The sequence below is a fragment of the Vanacampus margaritifer genome, chromosome 20, assembly GCF_051991255.1.
Source record: "Vanacampus margaritifer isolate UIUO_Vmar chromosome 20, RoL_Vmar_1.0, whole genome shotgun sequence".
Lineage (NCBI taxonomy): Eukaryota > Metazoa > Chordata > Actinopteri > Syngnathiformes > Syngnathidae > Vanacampus > Vanacampus margaritifer.
In genome coordinates this window covers 13,026,654-13,047,193 of record NC_135451.1, presented here as the reverse complement: position 1 = coordinate 13,047,193, position 20,540 = coordinate 13,026,654, and the positions used below count along the sequence as shown (strand labels likewise).

Genomic DNA, 20,540 nt, shown 5'->3' with positions numbered 1-20,540 from the left:
GTGATTTAAATATACCTTCTTCAGCTGGTTGGGGTATGCAGCGCAAAAAAAAAAAAAAACATCCAGAATCCCATTCGGGGGAGCGTACCACAAGGAATAAAAGAGCAGATTTATCTCGAAAATGGAGTGATGACACGGTTTACAACTCCAACTACAAAAGTGGGAGAATGAAACAAGTTCCCTGGCTTGTGCAGGCGCGGTCCTTTGAGAGCAGACGTGGCGCTATCGTCGAATGCTAATAGGCGCTAGGCTAAATATAGTCACACTTCCAAGCTTAGAGAAACATTTCGACTTCGGAATGCGAGTTCGAGGAAATCGTAGTCTTTATTAAGTCTCTGAGACAACAAATTTGGGTCAGAAATATCGCTAAGAAAAAGAACAATTGTTCTTATGCGAGCAGGTTACATCCTGGTTGATGTTAATGGGCAAACCGGATGGTAAACTTTATTTGTGACTCAAAACGCAAAATACAACAAAAAGATAAAGAAATCAGAGTGTTGTATTTGCATTTGTGGACTCAGCCATCCGCCTGAGGGCGATTTACTAGAGTCGTGGTTTGAATTAAAAAAATAAAAACAATTCTAAATATTTTGTTGAGATTGTTCGAATGCTACCCGTGGGCTGTATTTTATTTTGAAATGGCTTGGTCAGAACCAACAAAAAGCCAAAAACGGGTCACAATAACGCCTAGGGGTTAAAAAAAAAAAAAAAACTTACCTCAAACTGAGGTAAATTGAGGCTATCAGATTGTGGGGAGAGTTGTTGTTGTTATCATACAGAAGTGCCATCTTCTTGCAAAAACATGTTTCCCTGCGTGGCCGTTGAACTCGTGCGTTACTCCTGTTGCTATGATTAATGCTGATGTGCAGACTGACACGCAAACCACGCCTCCCCATGAACTCCAGCAGCATGACACCATGTCGTGCCACTGACCTCGTTTACAAAAGGTTGCTAGACTATAAAAGGTATGTGTGTGAGTGTGTATAACACGCGCTTGTTGGTCTGCGAGGATTTTTTTTATTTATTTTTTACACTAGTGGTAAGTGTACATTTTGTCTATTTGTAGTACAACTTTAAAACTGGCCAAATGTATTATTTGTGGACAACATATATATAAATGGCTATTTCACAAATGATAATACCGGTTTTCTGAAATAGGCGCTGCATGTAAAGATAATTGTGATGTGGATCAAAATTTGTGGCTGAAAAGCCAGGACTGTTCAGACTGTCGCATGAACAATTTCGCCCAAGTAAATTGTCCCATGCTCACATTTTAAAATGTAATCAAACCATTTCGTTGAATCAAAATCTATTTTCCAATTCAAATTCTACAGTGTGGAAAAGAAATGAATTCGTTTGGGTTCATTGTACTGTATTTTCTTCTTTAAAAAAAATAATGATCAATTTTAATATTAAATAATTAGTGGGTTTAATTGTGCTGAATGTTATCAAGTTTTAGAATTAGAATAAATAATTAGAATAAAATCAAATAAACTCATTTTTAGGAAGGTTTTGTTTGTTGCTGGCGTATCGACTTCCGCTTCTCCCCCGCCCCTTTCTGTTGTTGTGACGATGGGGAGGTGGGGTGAAGTGACGTCACATTACACGCCGACCTCCGATAGGCCGCTGAGGCTCACCCGACACAGCTGTCTGTGTTGTCTGATCGAGAGAGAAGCTGTTTTTTTTTTCTGTTAAGCGCCACGACGTGATTTTAGCTCCCTCTTTTTTTTTTCCTTTGCTAGCGTGCTGACAATAATGTGAAGAAAGTACTCAATTGTGGTGGAAAAAAAATCTCTCGGGAGTGGTGAAACCGACTGGCGGGTGAGAGATTGGTGCGAGAGATCAAGGTAAACCTCGATCGTGACGCCACGACTTTGTTGCCGAGTGTTTGACTTTTGTTTTGATTCTGAACCGTTTTCGTCTTTAGTGCCAAATGTCCAGCCTGGAGGAGCACTACTGGAGCTGCTCCCGTGCGCCGCAGTCGGAACGCGAACACTCGTCGTCCACGTCGTCTGCGACCAACTGGTTGGCGTCCAAAGGCGTGGAAATGATGTCCATCATCACGTCGGTGCTGAGCAGCGCCTACAGCTCGCTGCACCGCCACCGGACGTTTAACTTGATCCGCCGCGGCCTTGTGCTGTTCGCCGTGGGGGTGATCCTCGCCCTGGTGCTCAACTTGCTGCAAATCCAACGCAACGTCACGCTCTTCCCGGAGGAGGTGATGAGTACCTTGTTCTCGTCCGCCTGGTGGATCCCACCGTGCTGCGGCACCGGGGCAGGTGAGTCGGACCGAAAATTAACTCTTACCTTTGAAACACCTGCTTTTGTTTTTCACGATAAAATGGAAGTCCGTTATTAGTCAACGGTGCTTGACGTTTACGACAGTTTCGAAGCGATAACATGTCGGGCGCGGGGGTTACTTGAGGGGAATCGTGCAGTTATGATTCATCACATGGCAACGTTTCTTTGTTGGCTATTATGTAACTCGACCTCGCGGGCTTTTTTATGGTGGACTTTTATCATGTTTGTTGTGCGGACAAGTAAGGGTTAAAAGGAGTTTTAAAAAAAAAATCGTGGTTCTTTAGATATCCTCGCGCTCCGATTGGCTGGCGCGAGCAGGACACGAGGCGAGCCGCGCGCTCATTGGTTGGAGTCATAACGGGTGACTGGAGGGGCGGAGCTTTGTAAGGAAAGGCTTTGTTTGAAGGGGAAAGAGACAGGAAGTGGATAACATTAGGCGTTTTCGTTTAAAAGGCGTGAATTAGTTTGATCAATTATTACTTTTCAAAGACGAAGTCGAACTGTCAAGTGACTCTTCAAGGTCCACATGCTTGTTAACATGCTATAAAATATGTAATTTAGGTGGTTTTCTAACGAGTTATAGTCCTCACCATTATTGCCAATCCAATTTTAAGCAGCCTACTGTCTCAATGTGGAAAAATAATATATATGTTAAAAAAAAGAAGAATTAAAGACTGGGTGGAGTGGTATGGCCTGAACATATAATTTTTTTTCATCCAAATCTGATTTCCAATTGTAACTTACTTACTAAAATTTCTTGACAATAAAATGTTATATGCAGCCCCACTTGTCTAAATAAATCTGGTATTCTGTTTATTGTAATTAATCGCATGACTTCACTAGTTAACTCGCGAATAATCACAAATTTCATACCTGTTCTAAATGTACAATAAAAAAAATCTAGGTTTTTATACTCTTAACAAAAGTGTGAATTTTTTTTTATTAATATAGTTCAAATTGATTTCTGACGTTTATAGCCGTCAATGGCAGTGAATGAGTTAAAGTTAATTTCAATGAACTAGTTTCCTCTTTTCATGACTGCGCACACTCAGCAAATAACACTTCCATAATTATATATTTTTTTGCTTATCTTATGAACTGTTGTTCCTCTTTTCTTTTTCTCATCCGCAGCGGTGGTCGGCCTGCTGTATCCGTGCCTGGACAGCCATCTTGGCGAACCGCACAAGTTCAAGCGGGAATGGGCGAGCGTCATGAGATGCATCGCCGTTTTTGTGGGCATCAACCACGCCAGTGTTGTATCCTTCACCATGAATGACCTCCAGTAACCTCAAGGGAGCGTTTCTAGGTTGCGCAAATATCGCATTGGTCACTTTGTCCCTAACTTGGCACCAAAACCAGAAACTGGACATCGACAACAGTGTGCAGCTGTCTCTCACCCTCGCCGCCCTGTCGCTGGGTTTGTGGTGGACCTTCGACCGCTCACGCAGCGGCTTCGGCTTGGGCGTCACCACGGCCTTCCTCGCCACCGTTTTTACTCAGCTGCTGGTCTACAACGGCGTCTATCAGTATGTAAACACATCATACGGACGGCGGTCATTTTTTGAGCGAATTCGCCATTCAAACGATGTTTGTAATTTGTGCGCCCTTGCAGGTACACGTCTCCCGACTTCCTGTACGTGCGCTCCTGGCTGCCGTGTATTTTCTTCTCCGGCGGCGTTACCGTGGGAAACATCGGACGCCAACTGGCCATGGTATGTCCGGGTGGCTATTGTGGCGCCCGTTTTACAACTCGAGTTTATTGGGTCGTTTATTTTTTTTTGTTAGTGTGTATGGGGCTGTGCTACAAGGGGTTGCTACGGTAACCAGCACCGCCTTATATGGCAGCTTGTTTACAGCTTTCAGACATCATTTTACTTGAACACGGCTGTAACTCAACGTGTTATGTATGAGGACATATTTTGGACTTTTTGATCAAACAAATAATCCACTAATGGAGTTTGTTGTTTTGCTATTCATTATGTAATTAACTCGTTTTAATTACTGCCAAGTCATCGTCCAAAGCTAGGTGTGCCAGGGCAATTGGTAAATATTTAAAGGTTTGTCGCGCAAAAAAAAAAAAAAAAATTGTATTGTTAGGATGATAAAGTTATAATATATCGACAATTTAAGCGTTTTCTTACACGTTGGCGTTTCCTCCCACAGGCGGGTGTCGAGAAGCCGCACAGCGACTGAAGGCAACGTCGGGAAAGGACAAAAAAAAACTTTGGTGTTTTTTTTGGGGGGGGGGGGGATGGTCCAGTGTGCCATGTGACCTCGCAGAGGCCCCGCGCCCACCACAGCTTTGAAAAACGACAGGACAGTGTTTTGATTCTTTTTGTCGTTTTTTTTTTCTCCTTCTGATTTTGACTTGACAACGGTCTTTTAAAGGGAAACGTTCTGGATTTTTTTTTTTCCTGGCATGCAACAAATGTAAACCTTTTTTCGGGGGAGTTTCCTACCTTTTTTTTTTTGCTTGCCTTTTATTCTTCTAAGTGACTTTACCACACTACGCGGAGGAATGAGGAGCGACAGGATATGTATGCAGGAGTGCCAATTTGGCTAGTTAATAGCTAGCATCACGTCTGCAAAATCTGTTGCTCTCTACGTGCGCTTAAAGCTAATTAAGCGTCAGGACTTGAGACAAGTGCTGTTGAAGTGTGAGGCCGCAACGCATTTGGATTGACGACAAACTGACAAGATGGTCGCAAGTGTATTAAAAATAAAAAAAATAAACTGCCTCAAAATTCAGATTAAATTAAGCTAACGTTGGAGAGCTAATCAAGCTAGTGTCATTCTCAGTAGACACCAGCAATTAGCCAAGTATTAGAGAAATAGCCTCCAGTCTTTATCCAGTATCACCAAAACAGGAGTTGAGAAATAAAACCCACAAATTAGTGCCTGAAAGGGAAGTCAGATATTAGCTAATGTAGAATTTAGCATCAACAGCTTTTGGAGTTCATATCGGCTAATCCTTATATTTAGCCAGTCGTCAAAACACTTGCTGGTGCGGAAAACCAGGAAGTAGCCTCACATTAGCAAAATATCCTGGAAATGTAACCCAGAAAAGAATCACAACACCAGATTTGAGCAAAAAAATTATAAATTAGCCAGCGTTAATCGAATCCAAAAACGAGTCTGTATTGGAGGGCAAGACTTCAGGAACCAGCCAGTATCCAAAGAACCGATTCCTTGGCGACAGATAAACTGTTAAATCTGTTAAGTGTTTTGGGAAAGAGGCCGAAGATGAGTTTTGCAATCTGTGATTGCCCGTGCATTGAAGTATTCTAGATAGAAGACTGTGCTTTTGTCATTATCAAGCATCGTGTGGACACTATGGCTTGTAAACACACACATTCAGGTGTTCTTACTGTCAGTATGTAAAACTGGGTGAGAGGTGAAGTGCAATCCGGAGCACACGCGCAGGCCAATTCATTCTTATTTATTACGATTTCCGACATGTCACGGGTCAGGATGTTTAATTGATCCGGTGTCAAAAGTGGATTCAGCCACATTTCGGAAGGATTTTTTTTTTTTCCTCCTATGGAATGAAAGAGGTGGAAGAAGAAGCTTTACTTTGGTTTGGAGGTGATGAAGCGCCTCGTTCGTGCTTTTGTCTTATTAGCCTTTTTTGTAATATTACCTGAAATAAAAATACATGTGGAAATGATGACTGGTGTGTTTATTATGGAATGTAAGATGGGGGGGAAAGTCGAAAATACAACATATTAAGATCAAACAACACGAACGTGCTACATAATACAATTTGGGGTAATAATAATCACATGTAGTGATGTCGTGTTACCACTAGGTGGCAGCATTCATCTTCAGCTCGGCCTGGACGCTTATCACAGTCATGGTGGACCCCTAGCGGAGAAACGAGGAAAGGCACATCATGCATTCACATTACACCAGCAAATTCTCTCCAGTACGCTTTAAAAAAAAAAAAAAAAAAAAAACAATCGGTGTGTGTGACGTCAGCGAGGTACGATTGTAAAGATGTGGCGCCTGTTGTATATATGAGTCATGCTTCAGACGCAATCTAAAATGTTGGGCAAGCGTTGGGAATACAAGTAAAAGTGCTGACGTCACTATGTGAGATGGGGGGTTAAATTGCTGAATCACTTATTCACTTAGCTGTTTACTTTTACTCATCTGCACTTATCCTCTTATCTACTTGATTTACGTACTTCCCTCTGAATTTTACTTAATCTTCTATAATTCACTTTATTTACCTATACTTAAAAAAAATTCACTTATTTACAATACGTACCTTCTCAAACGTAATTATTTTATTTCATATATCATTATATTCGCTTTAGTTCGTTATATATTTAGCTACCGAAATGTGATCAATATAAATGTGTGTTTTTGTTATTTCATGACGACGCACGCACGCGCGCGAAATCCATCCCGGCAAAAAGTGAACACGCACGAGCGCCATGTGCACAAGAGCTGGGTGTGGGGGGTCAAAACAACTCAGGTGCGCCCGAGGTGGGGCCCGCCGGCTCTATTTTAGCCGGCAGCGAACGATGCCACACAGGGAGAGAGGGCGGCGGCTCGGGTGACCGCTTTACTGGGCCGCGACCTCCCGGGCGAGGCCCGCCGACTTTGCGCACGCAAATGACATAACGCGCATTGTTGTCATCCCACCCGTAAAAAAAAAACATACACGCGTAGGGTCACATCATTAGGTACACCCAGGACTGTCAATCATTTGGTTTGTGGCAACAACAGCTAAAAATAAACATATATGCTGATTTTTATTAGATTTTTGTATGTCCGAATAATTTGATATTTTGCATAATGCACACTTTACTGGCCACTCCATACGGCAACTTTTTATTTATGAACTTCAATATTGTACAGGAGAGGAAAACTTCCCTTTAAAAAAAAAAAAAAATCCCTATTAATACCTCAACTAAATGAACGTTGTCGTTATTTAAAGTGCACCTCGGAACAAGTGCTTTTCCACCTGCCCGTCCCTCCGCAGAAAAAGGGAGCGCGGGAAGTGGGGGGGACAGGTGCACGAAGCATGTGGACCATCCCAAGCCCGAAAAGCATGCCCTCATCAAGTGGGACCCAAACCACCACCCACGCGCGAGGACCCTCAAGGGCCACACAGTGAACATGCAGGTGGACTTTGACCCGAAAATAAACTAAGAAAAAAAAAAAAAATTTTTTTTTTTTAATAATTCCTCCAAAACCCTCGATTTAAATCAAATAATATAAAGATACAGTAAATACGACATAACTTGTAGCATGTTTTACTATAAAATGATTTTTTCAACGTTATAATTAATACATTCAAAATCTTGCAACTTTTTCCCCCACAATACGATTAATAAAGTTGAGCATATAGATCTCTTAAAAAGCAAAGCACAGAGAGAAAAAAAGCAGACTAAAAAAAACATTTGATAGTTTTCCTTCGATTGTAATTTCCTTACTTTATAGTAAAAAAAAAAAAAAGGAGAACACATTTGCTTAAGAATTACAGTTTATAAAAATGCAATAAATTATTTCAACTTAATATGCTAAACGAATTGTTTTATACTTCGTTACTATCTTTTTCTTTTTAGGTGTATATATTTTCCCAATAATATAGTGTATTTAATGTTAGGATTCACCACAAATTATTGTTGCAACATTTTAACTATACTATACTATTTAACTTTCATTTAGTATATTCAAGTTTTTCGAACATTATAATTACAATTTCAAAATGTTGGAGGACTGTAGGTTTTTAATGAGCATTTTATTGATTTATTTTAGCCATTTTTATTCCAGTGTATTAAACTTTTTCAAATATATTAAATAAAATGATAGGTTTTTACAATATTTATTTGTAAAACTATAACGTATTACACCATTCAAATGAATGCAGTCTAAATGTTATCAACAGATTCATTAAAGTGGTACCTTTTTTTCCTTCTTTTTTTCTAACTAAGCACAAATTACTGTTGATCATAGAAAACTTTTTTTTTCTTCAAAATATATACATAGATAAATCTAAAAGTTTCCTTTTCCAACACTAATCATGAATTCACTCTTACTCCTTTTTTTTTTTTTTTTGCACGATTTTCCATTTGTTCATTCTCTTCGGTGATTGGCTGGAAGTCCTCACGTGGTTCTACTACCTTATCTTGACCATTTTTCCTTCTTTGCACTACAAAGGCTGAAAAAAAGAACGGAGCGTCTTTTTCCCCCCCAAAACCTCAGTGACGTCACGAATCTGTCTGATGTCTAAATAAGCGCGAGCGTGTTTACGATACAGCGAGAGGGAGAAAGAAAAAAGAAAAAGACAATCAAATCCCTCTCGGCCCTTTGCAGCTTCTAATAACTTTTTAATCCGTGTGATCGCTGTTCCGTGGCGAAATCTCTTTTCAATCGGGATTGTTCTCACTTAAGTCACTTAAGTGCATGAGCACAAAACAACAAACGCCAGCGCCACCCTGCGCGAGCAATTAAGGCCCGAGGCTTCATTGGATGAAGCCTCTTAATTGAATGGCTCGCCCACAGCGTCACTAATGACAAGACAAAAGCGAACATCAACATTTTGATTTTGTTTTTGTAGGTTAGAATCTATCTATTAAAAATGTTTGGCCAAAGTTGCGCGACTTTTTTTGCAATTTGTTTTGGATACATTTTTTTCCTGTTAGAAACTAAACTATGTAAAAATAGGATTATAGTAGGCCACATACATACTGCCCAATGTCTATTTTTGTTTGTATCAAATACAGTACACACAGGGCTGGACTAGCCAACTGGCATAGCGGGCAGGTGCCTGGTGGGCAGTGCAATTTAATGATTACTTTCCTCCATTTTCACCCCAAGAGAGAAGCTTTCAATTTAGAGGGAAGTAACCAACATCTGTGGCAGAGCTGGCTTGGGGGGGGGGGGGGGGGGGGTGGTCAGAAGTTGGGCTTAAGTCAAAAATGCTATTTTTATTTCCATTGTTTGAACTACAGTGATACAAATATAAATATATAGCAGCAACCGCACGATAATTTTTTAAAATCACATTAAATTACAACTAGAGTAAAATAAGTATTGTTGTTGACCTTTTCAATTAGGTTTTTAAGGTGACCTTTAAGAAAGAAAGAAAGAAAGAAAGAAAGAAAGAGAGGGAGGGAGAAAGAACAGAGAGAGAGAGAAAGAAAGAAAAAATGAGAAAAAAGAAAAGAAGAAAGAAAGAAAGGAAGAAAGAAAAAGAAAGGAGGAAAAAAGAAAGGAAGGAAGAAAGAAAGAAAAAATTAAGAAAAAGGAAAAGGAGAAAGAAAGAAAGGAGGAAAAAAGAAAGGAAGGAAGAAAGAAAGAAATTTTTAAAAAAAGAAAAGAAGAAAGGAAGGAAGAAAAATGAAAGCAAGGAAGAAAGAAAGAAAGAAAGAACAAAGAGAGAGAGAGAAAGAAAAAAGAAAGAAAAAAGGAAGGAAGAAAAAAAAAGAAAAGAAGGAAGGAAGAAAAATGAAAGGAAGAAAGAAAGAAACTTTCTGAACAACACTAATGTGATTAAAAATCATTGAATAATTTGCACGCCTTTCTTTTTTTCCCTTCTTTTTTTTCTCTTCTTCTTCTTGCTAATAATCGGACAATGACGGCAGGCCTGACCCGGGATGTCAGAACACTTCCGGGTTCGGACAGGCAGACAAAAACAAATCATACACAAGGGTCATCCACGGGGGGGGAGGGGGTGGGTTTGGGCTCTTTCACATTGTGTGAAAGGCACAGGAAGCAGCAGGATTTGGAGGCGACCCCTGCAATGGGGATATTTTACCCCCCCCCCACCCCCCAAACCACCACCCCCACCCCCACCCCTCATTCTACATTTTCAGCTTGGGGGGAATCACCCTGTAATCTGTGAGCTGGCACACATGACGCTGTCCATTCACAAATCCGTGTGCAGCACCTTTTGTAGTGTATTACTACTACACACACACACACACACACACACACACACACACTTGCCTCTTCTGAAAGTGGGTTATGGGAGCTCAAGGACACTGCACATGCGCGCAAGGTGAGTATAGTATAGCAGCGAGTGGGGCTGCATGCCAATTGGCTGCACACACACACACACACACACACAAAAAAAATTGGACTGCACTTTTGGAGGCGCGCGCACACACACACAAAACAGAAATCATGTCACTCCGTATTATTTTCAACAATCAATTACAAATGCTGCAGATTTAACTCAAGCCAATAATAATAATAATAATAACAATAATTCAACCATGCGTGGAAAGCAGCAGTCATCTCATAATGCTTCATTAAAGACTAAATGACTTTATTGTAAAAAAAACAACAAAAAAAAAAAAAACACACACACTTAGGTCTCCAAGTAGCACCATAATGATCAACATTCAAATACAATAACTAGTAGGTTGAAGTGTTCATCAAAATGAGGCAGGTTTTTAATATAAGCCTAATCACTGTCCTGAAATAAAGAAAAATGATAATAATAATTTTTAAAAAAAAGCATTGCTCTTAACTGAAACAAAAATGGGCTTAAAAACGTTTTTTAAAAAATAATAATAAAAAAAATTCAGATTGAATTCAAATGTATTGGACTGTCCTTAAATGTTCAATTTAAGTTACCGGTAAATTAAATGTAAAAAAAACAAAAAGTACTGTACTGGACTTAATTAAAAAAAAAAAAAATTAAAAAGGGGCTTTAATAGGATTTATGCGTATAGCGACAAGCTTTATTATAATATTGTTAGCCTGGTAGCATAATTGTTATGTTTTAGGAAAACAAATAAAAGCAACAACAAATGAAGAGTCCAGTTACCTCGATTTAACCTTTCCGGGTTACCATGGCCTTGATGACTGAAAATATAGGCAGACATAAACAAAAACAGAATTTTAGTAAGCATATCGGTTGTGTCAACAAGTTAAAACAACTTATGCAATTATGCTAACCGGCTAGCGGCGTTTGATTGTATCCCACGTTTTAAAATGTTAATGTCAATATTATTTGTAGTTTATTCAGTGATTCTTTCGAGTACCACTAGAGCGAGACACCAGAATTTGTGATTTGAAAAATGTTTTGGTTTTCATACTCTTGTTAGCAAAAGTGGGAAAAATGTTAAACTAATAGAAATAGTGAAAATGCATTTTTGACGTTAATGGCCGTCAATGGCAGTGAACAAATACATTTTTTTTTTTTTAAATATTATTAAAAACTTACAATTTTAATGGGAATTAATCGCATGACTTCACTAGTTAACTCATGATTAATCACAAATTTTATATCTGTTCAAAATGTACAATGAAAACAATTATTTGGTTTTCATACTCTTGTTAACAAAAGTGGAGAAAAATGTTAAAGTAATAGAAATAGTTAAAATGCATTTTTGACGTTAATGGCCGTCAATGGCAGTGAACGAATACATTTTTTTTTTTAAAAAAGATTATTAAAAACTTACAATTTTAATGGGAATTAATTGCATGACTTCACTAGTTAACTCATGATTAATCACAAATTTTACATCTGTTCAAAATGTACAATAAAAACAATTCTTTGGTTTTCATACTCTTGTTAACAAAAGTGGAGAAAAATGTTAAAGTAATAGAAATAGTGAAAATGCATTTTTGACGTTAATGGCCGTCAATGGCAGTGAACGAATACATTTTTTTTTTTTTAAAGATTATTAAAAACTTACAATTTTAATGGGAATTAATCGCATGATTTCACTAGTTAACTCATGATTAATCACAAATTTTACATCTGTTCGAAATGTACAATAAAAACAATTTTTGGTTTTCATACTCTTGTTAACAAAAGTGGAGAAAAATGTTGAAGTAATAGAAATAGTTCAAATGATTTTTTGACGTTTATAGCCGTCAATGGCAGTGAATGAGTTAAAAATGCTAAGATGGAATCATAAACTCAAAAGAATAAGAAATATACGGTGTAAAAGTCAACTTCGGTGCCCTGATGTTGAGACGATTCGGTTTAATTGGAAATATGTGTTTAAATACCTGAAGGTCGATGACCTTCCTCGCCGAAATGACGCAACACGTGCGCCCTCTAGAGGTCACGTGAAAGAATCACTAACTCAATCGTTCAAACTGTGCATATTATTACACTAGCTAGGTTAAGCTACACTTCAGTTGTATTTAACCTTTAAGCGACTACTTGCAGTTTGTCTTTGAGTTTGTTTTTTGCACAAAAATGTTAGCTACACATTTTGTTGAACTTTTTGGACTATTGTTTTTGAAAATGAAACCACAAAACGTATCTTCCTATTGTTACACGTTTCTTTGAAGTGTCGCGCATTTGAAAATGTCACTAAAATAAAAGCACACGTTGCCATAGGAAAAGACATTTTTGCTTATGAAAATCCAACTAAAATACACGCATGTGTTTTCATTTTCAAGTGTAAGTTTTGAGTTCTGATTTGGACGAGTCGTGGACATGGCACTAAAATGGACGCACGTGTTGCTGTAATGTCAAATGGACAACATTTTCAAGTCCGTTTTTTTTTTTTTTTTTAAAGCTCCATTTTGACCACCCTCCATAAAATAGCACGACAATTGAAGCACAGGTTCCTCCGATGAGAAATATAATCATGAAAGTCTTCATTTGGGCTATTCTTAGTCCTTATTGTGCTCCTTTCATGACAAAAATCTATTTTAAAGGACACGTCCTTTTTTTTTTTTTTTTTTTTTTACCTAAATAGATGTGTTTTTTCTAAGAGTGACAACAACAACAAATAAAACATTTTCCTATAATGACAAAATATCCATTTTTAAAGCCTAGTTTTTATTTTTTGACTATTATGTGAGAAAATGATAACAAAACATTTTACAGTCTCATTTCTAGTCACATTGAGATTAATTACTTGAGAAAATAATGGAAAACTACAAATTTCCATGTCGTTTTTTTTTTTTTTTTTTTTTAAAGCCTAATGGGCTTATTTTTCTCTCCCCTTTCTTGTGATTGTTACTATTGTGATTTAAAAAAAAAAAAAAAAAAAAAAAAAAAAACATTAAGTCAATTTTGAGTCTTCACATTCCGTAAGCACGTTCTGAGTCTAGTTTGAAGTCCTGTGAAATATTGAATATGAATGAATATTGATAAAAATGACATTTAAAATCATCATCATGCTACTGGACCCCCCCCCCCCCCCGCGCCCCCCCAACTAGCAAGACATTAAAATGTATGTTGTCATCGTAGCAACATTGCAAAACTATTCCTCATCTGAAGCCATTTTGTCTTCACCTGTTGTCACTTTCAAAATTCACCCTCAAGTGTTCCAAACAAGACTTCTTTTTTTTTTTCTTTTTTTTTTTTTATGTGAATCTGGAGGAATTTATCAGTGTAGTTTTGATTCTTGAGGGGAAAAAAATGGTGAAATGATTAAAAAGAAAAAAATGGCAGCTCGTGTGTGTGTGTGTGTAAATAATGCAATGCTCTATTCTGTGGAAACAAGCCCGCCGTCTTGTGCCTCTATTGTTTGCTGCTCATTTAGCGCCTTCCTTCCACTCCCAGCATGACAACAGTGTGTGTGCGTGTGTGTGTGTGTGTGTGTGTGTGTGCAATCAGAATTCAAACGGAGCTTTAAGGAGTTGTAACATGGCACTTTTCCACATTATTCGGGCATCACTCCCCCCCCTACCCCTCCCTCCAAAAAAAATGCAACAATTTGTTTACTAAACACATGTGCTGGTCCTAAAAAAAAAAAAAAAAAAATCCTATAGAAACAAGATGAAAAAGTACAAGTGGCACACTCACCCGAGCTCTCCTCCCCCCCCCCCGCCGAAGTGTGCTCTCTCCTCGGCTCGGACCGTCCGGTCTGGTCTGGTCTGGTCTGCACCCGCTCCCCGCAAGCAAGCACACTACTAACTGCACAAAAAGTTGGTCAGCAAAAGTTAGGCCCAAAAGTTTTGTCTTTGGCCGGGGCGGGCGGGGCGGGGCCCCCCCTCCCTGCATGTCGGTGTGCATCACTGCTTTCTTTTTTTTCTCAAGGCGATATGGACCACAGGTCAGCGTGGGAACACTTGGGATAGGAGGGGGGGGAGAAAAATAAATAAGTAAGGCACATAGTATAAACATACCTCAAATAAGAATATTGCAAAATGTACAACTTTGTGACGACTCTTAAAAAAAAATAATAATATGAGAAGTTAAGAAACAAAACATTTGTTTGCACGCCTGAAATGCAATTTTATAAAGAATTTAAATACATCATTTTTTTTTCTTTTCTTTTTTTTACTTACCAATGTGAAGAATTTAAAACAAACAAGGTGAGGATTGAAGGTTACCGATGAATGACTTCATAAAATAAAATTAAATAAATGCACATAATTTGGGTGTATTTTTGCTTTATTTTTTAAAATAAATTATTTTGTCTTACTGTCTAGACGCTATTTATTTACTACAGTCTGTATCAGGGATGGTCAACCTACGACTCGTGGGCCATATACGGCCTAGTAGAGCATTTAATCTGGCCCGCAATGCAATTTTAAAAACAAATATTTAACCAACAAATACACTTTATATGTAATTAAAAAAAGACTTCTATTGTTTTTTTTTTTTTTCCATATTTGTAGCATGCCCTATATGCATACCTTTAAAATCTAATATATACATTCCGGATGAATGACATTGAAAATAAAATAAAAATACAAAATTGTGCATAATTTGGATTTGTTTAGTCCAATTTATTTAAAATTATTTTGGGATCCCCCCCCCCCCCTAAAGCATTTCATTTTGCCCAACATGCAAGAATTTGTCTAAAAAAAGTTTCTATATATAATAATGCATTAAAACATAGAATAAAATAATGTTTAAGATAAGGTAAGATAAGATAAAGGTTTTTGTGACTGTTGTCTTCGGGGACTTGTAGGTTTCTTTTTTTCTTTTCTTTTTTTTACAGTTTCTGCACCGGATGCCCTTCCTGACACTTTTTTTTTTTTTTAAATCCTCTCATGTTGTTAAACTTCTTTGTTCAAGACATTTCTAATATAATTATTATTTAAATAGCTTATATGTTCCCCCCCCCCTATATTTTGGTAAAATTGCATAATGTTACAGTGGCTTACACTAATATTGAAAATATGTTACGCAAAAAAAAAAGATGTCTGGTTGTAATCAATTACTTGAGAGCCTCGCAGTGAATTTGGGGGTCTGAGAAGGCGAGAAAGGGGGCGTGCGCGCAGAGCTTGAGAGCCCACGTCACGTGGCCTGGCTCCTGGCCTGCCATTGGTCGGAGGCACGTGTCTGGGAGGACAGTGGGGAAACGTCACTCAAGGGGGGCTTCTCGTATGGAAAATAAGAAGCAAACTCCAGAGTGAGAGTATTAAGGGCATCACTTTTTTCGCGAGCCTCTTTATTTAGTTTAGTTTGACGCCGTTCGCCGCCCGCGCGGACGTCTCCGGTAAATGTGCGCAAATGGCTCGGGCGCACTTATAACGGCAGCGACGCCGGGGCTATTATGTCCAAAAAGTATGCTTTTCTCCGAGGACGCTACCGTGAGGCTGTGCATGCCGCTCTATAGCCATTGTTAATTTTTTTTTTTTTTTTATTTTATTTATTTTTTTGCGATTAAATCCCCCCCCCTGAAGTTGTGCATCCGCGCGCGCCGGAGGAGAGCGACAAAGGGGTTAAACGTAAAGAGAGAAAGGAGAGAAAAAAAACGAGATGGAAGAGAACGAGCGCGGCAGCAGAGACGAGGCGGATCGGCACGAGTCGGCGGAATCCAACAGAGCCATCCTGCCTCTGCTGCAGGTGCAAGGAGGCAACGCGCAGAACCCGCACCGGGTCACCAACTTCTTCATTGACAACATCCTGAGGCCGGATTTCGGACGCAAAAAAGACAACGGGGCGAACCACCAGCACCAGCACCGACGCGGGGAGACTTTATCGCCCCCGCCGCCGCCGCCGCCTCCTCCTCCTCCTCCTCCACCGCCGCCGCCGGAGAGCCTCGGCAGCCCGGCGGCGCCTCAGACCGAGCCGGTGGGCAGCACGGAGGGCACCTCCACGCCGCACTCGGACGCCAAGAAACCTGCAGCCATAGCCGCCGAGGAGCCCCTGAAAGCCCGCGGGGAGAGCGGAGACCAGTGCCTAAGCTCGGACTCGGACAGTTCCCAAGCCAGCACCAACGCAGCCCCGGCAAAGCAGCCCATGCTGTGGCCCGCCTGGGTGTACTGCACCCGCTACTCGGACAGGCCCTCTTCAGGTGGGTGGGTACGAACCCCCGAAAAGCCACGAAACACTGACTTGTCAACGGGCTGTGCGTTAGGGCCTCGTCTTCTACACGCGTGTTTACATTTTTGATTACTTCAAATAAGACAGACTTTATTTTAGAAAAATAAAATAAAAATATAGAGAAAATAAATAAATGCATGAGTTGCCTTAAATTGTTTGTCGGGGGGATTAGCTTAATTTTTAAAACTAATTATTGCTCATTGCATGTGCAAAATAACACTCGATCGGTTTCTCATGACTTGCATGCATTTGATTATTATTATTATTATTATTATCCGATTGTTATTATTTATTTTCAAAACAAAGTTTGCAGGCGTCAACAGAAAAAAAAAAAAGTAGAGTGTCGTGCGTGGATCAAAATGAGCGGAGTACAACTTGTTCTCATGCATTATGTAGCTGGAGGAGGCGACTACTACGAGTTGTAGTTTGTGTGTGTGTGTGTGTGTGTGTGTTTGTGAGGAGACACACATACATCGAGATGTGTGTGTAGCCTATATGTATGTGTGTGTTAGCATTAAAAATTAAGCATTGCCTCAAATTTATGCTCTAGTGCATCAGATTACTAACTGCACCAGTAGAACTGTTTTCATAATTTAAAACGAAATTTTAATTGACTGCTGTAACCCTAAAATGTGTATTTGGAATAATATTTTTTTGTTAAAAAAAAACAAAAAAAACGCATTAGGCTAATTCATGCAGGGATTTTTTTTTTTTTAAATAATACAATTAATATGCAAGTCTGGCTTCATCTTAATGCGCAAAAGTGGATCAAACACACACATTTCCTGGGTTGCAGGTCCGAGATCCCGCAAACCAAAGAAGAAGTGCACCAGCAAGGAGGACAAGCGACCGCGCACGGCCTTCACCGCCGAGCAGCTGCAGAGACTCAAGACCGAGTTCCAGACCAACCGCTACCTGACGGAGCAGCGGCGCCAGAACCTGGCCCAGGAGCTGGGCTTGAACGAGTCCCAGATCAAGATCTGGTTCCAGAACAAGCGCGCCAAGATCAAGAAGGCCAACGGGGGCAAGAACGCGCTGGCCCTGCACCTGATGGCGCAGGGCCTGTACAACCACGCCACCATCACCAAGGACGACAAATCCGACAGCGACTGAACATCAACCCCTCTTCTATATGGCTTTTTTTTTTCTCTTTTTCGTCTATCAAATCACACAGAAATATAAAGCAAAGCCTACAGAGTATAGAAGCCAGCCCGTGATATAGAAATATTAAGATGCAATAATATCATCCAACAAAAAGGGCCAGTTTAAGAGAGAATATACCAGCATAAATCCAGAGTCTGCAATATCACGTCTATACAAGATGCTGTATAAAGTTGTCACTGTCTGTGTGTCCCCCCCCCCCCCCCCCCCCTCAAAGCAGGAGCTTCTAATTAATTAATTAAAGGAAGTCCTCAAGTTACGGCGGAGTTCCGTTCCTACGCTGGCGATGTAACCCAATTTAAGTCGGATTTCACCGTTAAAGTCGATATTTACATCAAAATACTTTGTACAGTAATTATTTAAAAAAAAAAAACATATTTGCGCGACCCGGAAGACGCCGGAACCAATTTTTCGTGTTTCCGCACGGATATTCATTGCTACAGGACGGCGGAGCGGAGCTAATTTAAATGTAAACACAGAAATGTGCTTAAGTTTAAATTAGCGAGCCGACCTGCTAGAAGGGCGTCCTGTTGCTGGAGCTAACAACACCACAATTTTAAATCACTTAAAAATGGCGTATTTACTGTGTGAAATTAACGAAAAAAGAAGGTGCTACTGACGACACACGGGTGCCGTAAAGTCAAAACGACGTAGGTCGCGAACGACGTAACTCGAGGACCACATATATATATATATGATATAATGATTGTCATTTTTACATCTGGCACTTCTATACGAGAAGAAGCAAGTCCAAAGAATGTTTTTTTTTGTTTGTTGTTGTTGTTGTTGTTCCTGCTGCATCAAGGCTACTGTGAATTTCAAATCAATGCTAACTAACATCGTTTGTGTTTTTAAATCATGTATAGATATGAAGAGAGAGAGAGAGAGAAGTCTATGGCATTATTTTCTAACATGTTGCTTATATATGTGTGTGTGTGTGCGTGTTTATTTTAAATAGCAATATCAATCACTGCTGTGTTAAATGAATGACTGCTGCCTTTATAGTGACCGTGTAGCATTCAACCCACAAGCACTCATGCAGCTTGTGTTCTTGTTAAATCTTTGACAGTGTTTGAGGACTTATGGCAAAAGAAGGCATCCCGTCTGTGACTGTATAAAAGAAAAAAGAAAAAAAAAGGACTTCACATGTGTATTTATATAGATTCTATTGAGAAAAAAAAAAAATCTATCCAATGACCAGTGTTGCTTTAGAGTAGATATCTGAGGTGTTTACACTGCTTGTTTATCTCGCAATAACTTTTCTTTTTTTCTTTTCTGTGAATGGAAAATGTGTCTACGAGGCCTTTTTGCATGAACGCTGCAATTTGTTGTACTTGGGGTGGGGGGGGGGGGGGGGGGCAGCTGTGTTTATAAATGGACAAAACAAATGTGAGCGAGCTAAGGCTAGCTGTATTCATGTATCAGGGGGCGGGACCACGAAAAATAAATCCAACAAATGTTATTAGCATTTCGGGGGGGATTTTTATAACACTGTTTGTAGAATCGCTCTCGGGGTCCGCGTACAGCCCACGGGCCGCAGGTTCCCCACCCCTTGCCATACGCCAAATTTCTTTTTGGTTTGCCTTTCATTGTGTTTTCTGTTGTGCAAAAAAAAGTGTGTGTGAATTAAAAACAAACACAAAAAAAAAAATGATGATGATGATGATCCACCAAACTGAAACACACTTTGCCTTAAAAAGTCCCCCGCGTGGACTTTTTCCTGAAACATAACTGTGCCGAATCAGATACGCAGTATTACTTCAAAAAAAAACAAATGCAGACTATTCAAGATGAATGCCTTTTTACAAACACTGCTGGTATACGACATCATGAATTTACTCATCAGCGTAGAGCTATCTATCGATATATATGAACAATGTTGAAATGAAATGACAGCACAGAGTTGTAGAATGCTATTTTTTATTTTACGTTGGATGCTATCCTTTGGTAAAGAACAAACTCAAAAAAAAAAGTGTACATAATTTGTATCATGTAATAATGGTGTAATTAACTGCCTCCTGGAAATTGCAAAAGAGTAAATAAACCTTGAAGATTATCAACAACAAGAATACTGTTATGTTTTTATCAGCCGGAATGTTTCACCTTCATGTTCAACATTGGAACAAAAAAAAAAGGTTTACATTTTGAATGGCACAATAATCCTCCTTTGCCACGCAAACACCCACTCGGCAGGATTGAAATTGGGACGAAAACATTATGCGCGAGAAAGCCTTGAACAATCACCAGCCGTGTCCCCCACCCGCCCCGGCAACAACAATGGCCTATCTGCATTTTCATACTTGGGCCGCTAGTCTTTGTTTGTGCGGCCGCTGTCCTGTCTTCGCCACGGTCGGTCTTCCTCGCACCCTGCTGGAAAACGAAAAAAAAAAAAAAAAAAAAAACTTGCATCCTGAAAAAAGGAGTGGAAGGAAGGAGGGAGGTAGAGAGCGAGAGAAATGAAGGTCAAAGCCTGTCATGGCTGCAGGTGGCTGGTTTATACACCCCCCTCGTACCCTCCATACCCCTTTATTCCTCCACCCACCCCTCGCTAACCCATTCTCCACACAGAGCCTTCCCACCCAAACTCTCTTCCCCTTCTCTCACGCTCACACACATCTTACTATCACCCGCCTTTATTATTTTCCTCCTTGCCTGACACACACACACACACACACACACACACACACTTCATTCATTTGTGCATGCACTTACCCGCTCTCGTGGAAGCTCCCAAAAAGTTCAGGCCGGGACATGGAATCATGAGCCGGGAAAAGAAAACTAAAGGAAAAACTCGCTGGGCTCAGACAAGTTAATCTACATAATAAAACAATTAACATAATTTAATATACTGAATTTATTTGCATTT

The 20,540-nt window shown here is 39.7% G+C and overlaps 3 protein-coding genes across 5 annotated transcripts in view; 2 read left to right on the top strand and 1 right to left on the bottom strand.

The window, feature by feature from the left end:
• The window catches only part of LOC144040760 (uncharacterized), a 68,965-nt gene extending 67,213 nt beyond the window's left edge, over positions 1 to 1,752 (bottom strand). For all 3 annotated transcript variants that reach the window (XR_013289834.1, XR_013289835.1, XM_077555204.1), the window contains exon 1: positions 718 to 1,752. The gene's annotated coding sequence lies outside the window, so the exon portion shown is untranslated. The remainder of the gene's footprint in view (positions 1 to 717) is intronic.
• A 181-nt stretch (positions 1,753 to 1,933) lies between these two features.
• Positions 1,934 to 5,968, top strand: insig1 (insulin induced gene 1). Its single transcript, XM_077555203.1, has 5 exons — positions 1,934 to 2,279; positions 3,433 to 3,557; positions 3,661 to 3,827; positions 3,914 to 4,013; positions 4,465 to 5,968. The coding sequence occupies exons 1-5, from the start codon at positions 1,934 to 1,936 to the stop codon at positions 4,492 to 4,494; spliced, it is 768 nt and encodes a 255-aa protein (XP_077411329.1). The 3' UTR covers positions 4,495 to 5,968.
• A 9,646-nt stretch (positions 5,969 to 15,614) lies between these two features.
• Positions 15,615 to 19,014, top strand: en2a (engrailed homeobox 2a). Its single transcript, XM_077555202.1, has 2 exons — positions 15,615 to 16,484; positions 17,310 to 19,014. Exons 1-2 carry the CDS (start codon positions 15,947 to 15,949, stop codon positions 17,624 to 17,626), a joined length of 855 nt encoding a protein of 284 aa, XP_077411328.1. The 5' UTR covers positions 15,615 to 15,946; the 3' UTR covers positions 17,627 to 19,014.
• Positions 19,015 to 20,540: the final 1,526 nt, after the last annotated feature.

Excerpts from the sequence above, each read along its gene's own strand:
- insig1 (XM_077555203.1), top strand. The coding sequence starts at position 1,934 with ATGTCCAGCCTGGAGGAGCACTACTGGAGCTGCTCCCGTGCGCCGCAG. Across the intron at positions 2,280-3,432 it reads GTGCTGCGGCACCGGGGCAG|CGGTGGTCGGCCTGCTGTAT; the intron begins GTGAGTCGGACC and ends TCTCATCCGCAG. Across the intron at positions 3,828-3,913 it reads GTCTACAACGGCGTCTATCA|GTACACGTCTCCCGACTTCC; the intron begins GTATGTAAACAC and ends GCGCCCTTGCAG.
- en2a (XM_077555202.1), top strand. The coding sequence starts at position 15,947 with ATGGAAGAGAACGAGCGCGGCAGCAGAGACGAGGCGGATCGGCACGAG. Across the intron at positions 16,485-17,309 it reads CTCGGACAGGCCCTCTTCAG|GTCCGAGATCCCGCAAACCA; the intron begins GTGGGTGGGTAC and ends CCTGGGTTGCAG.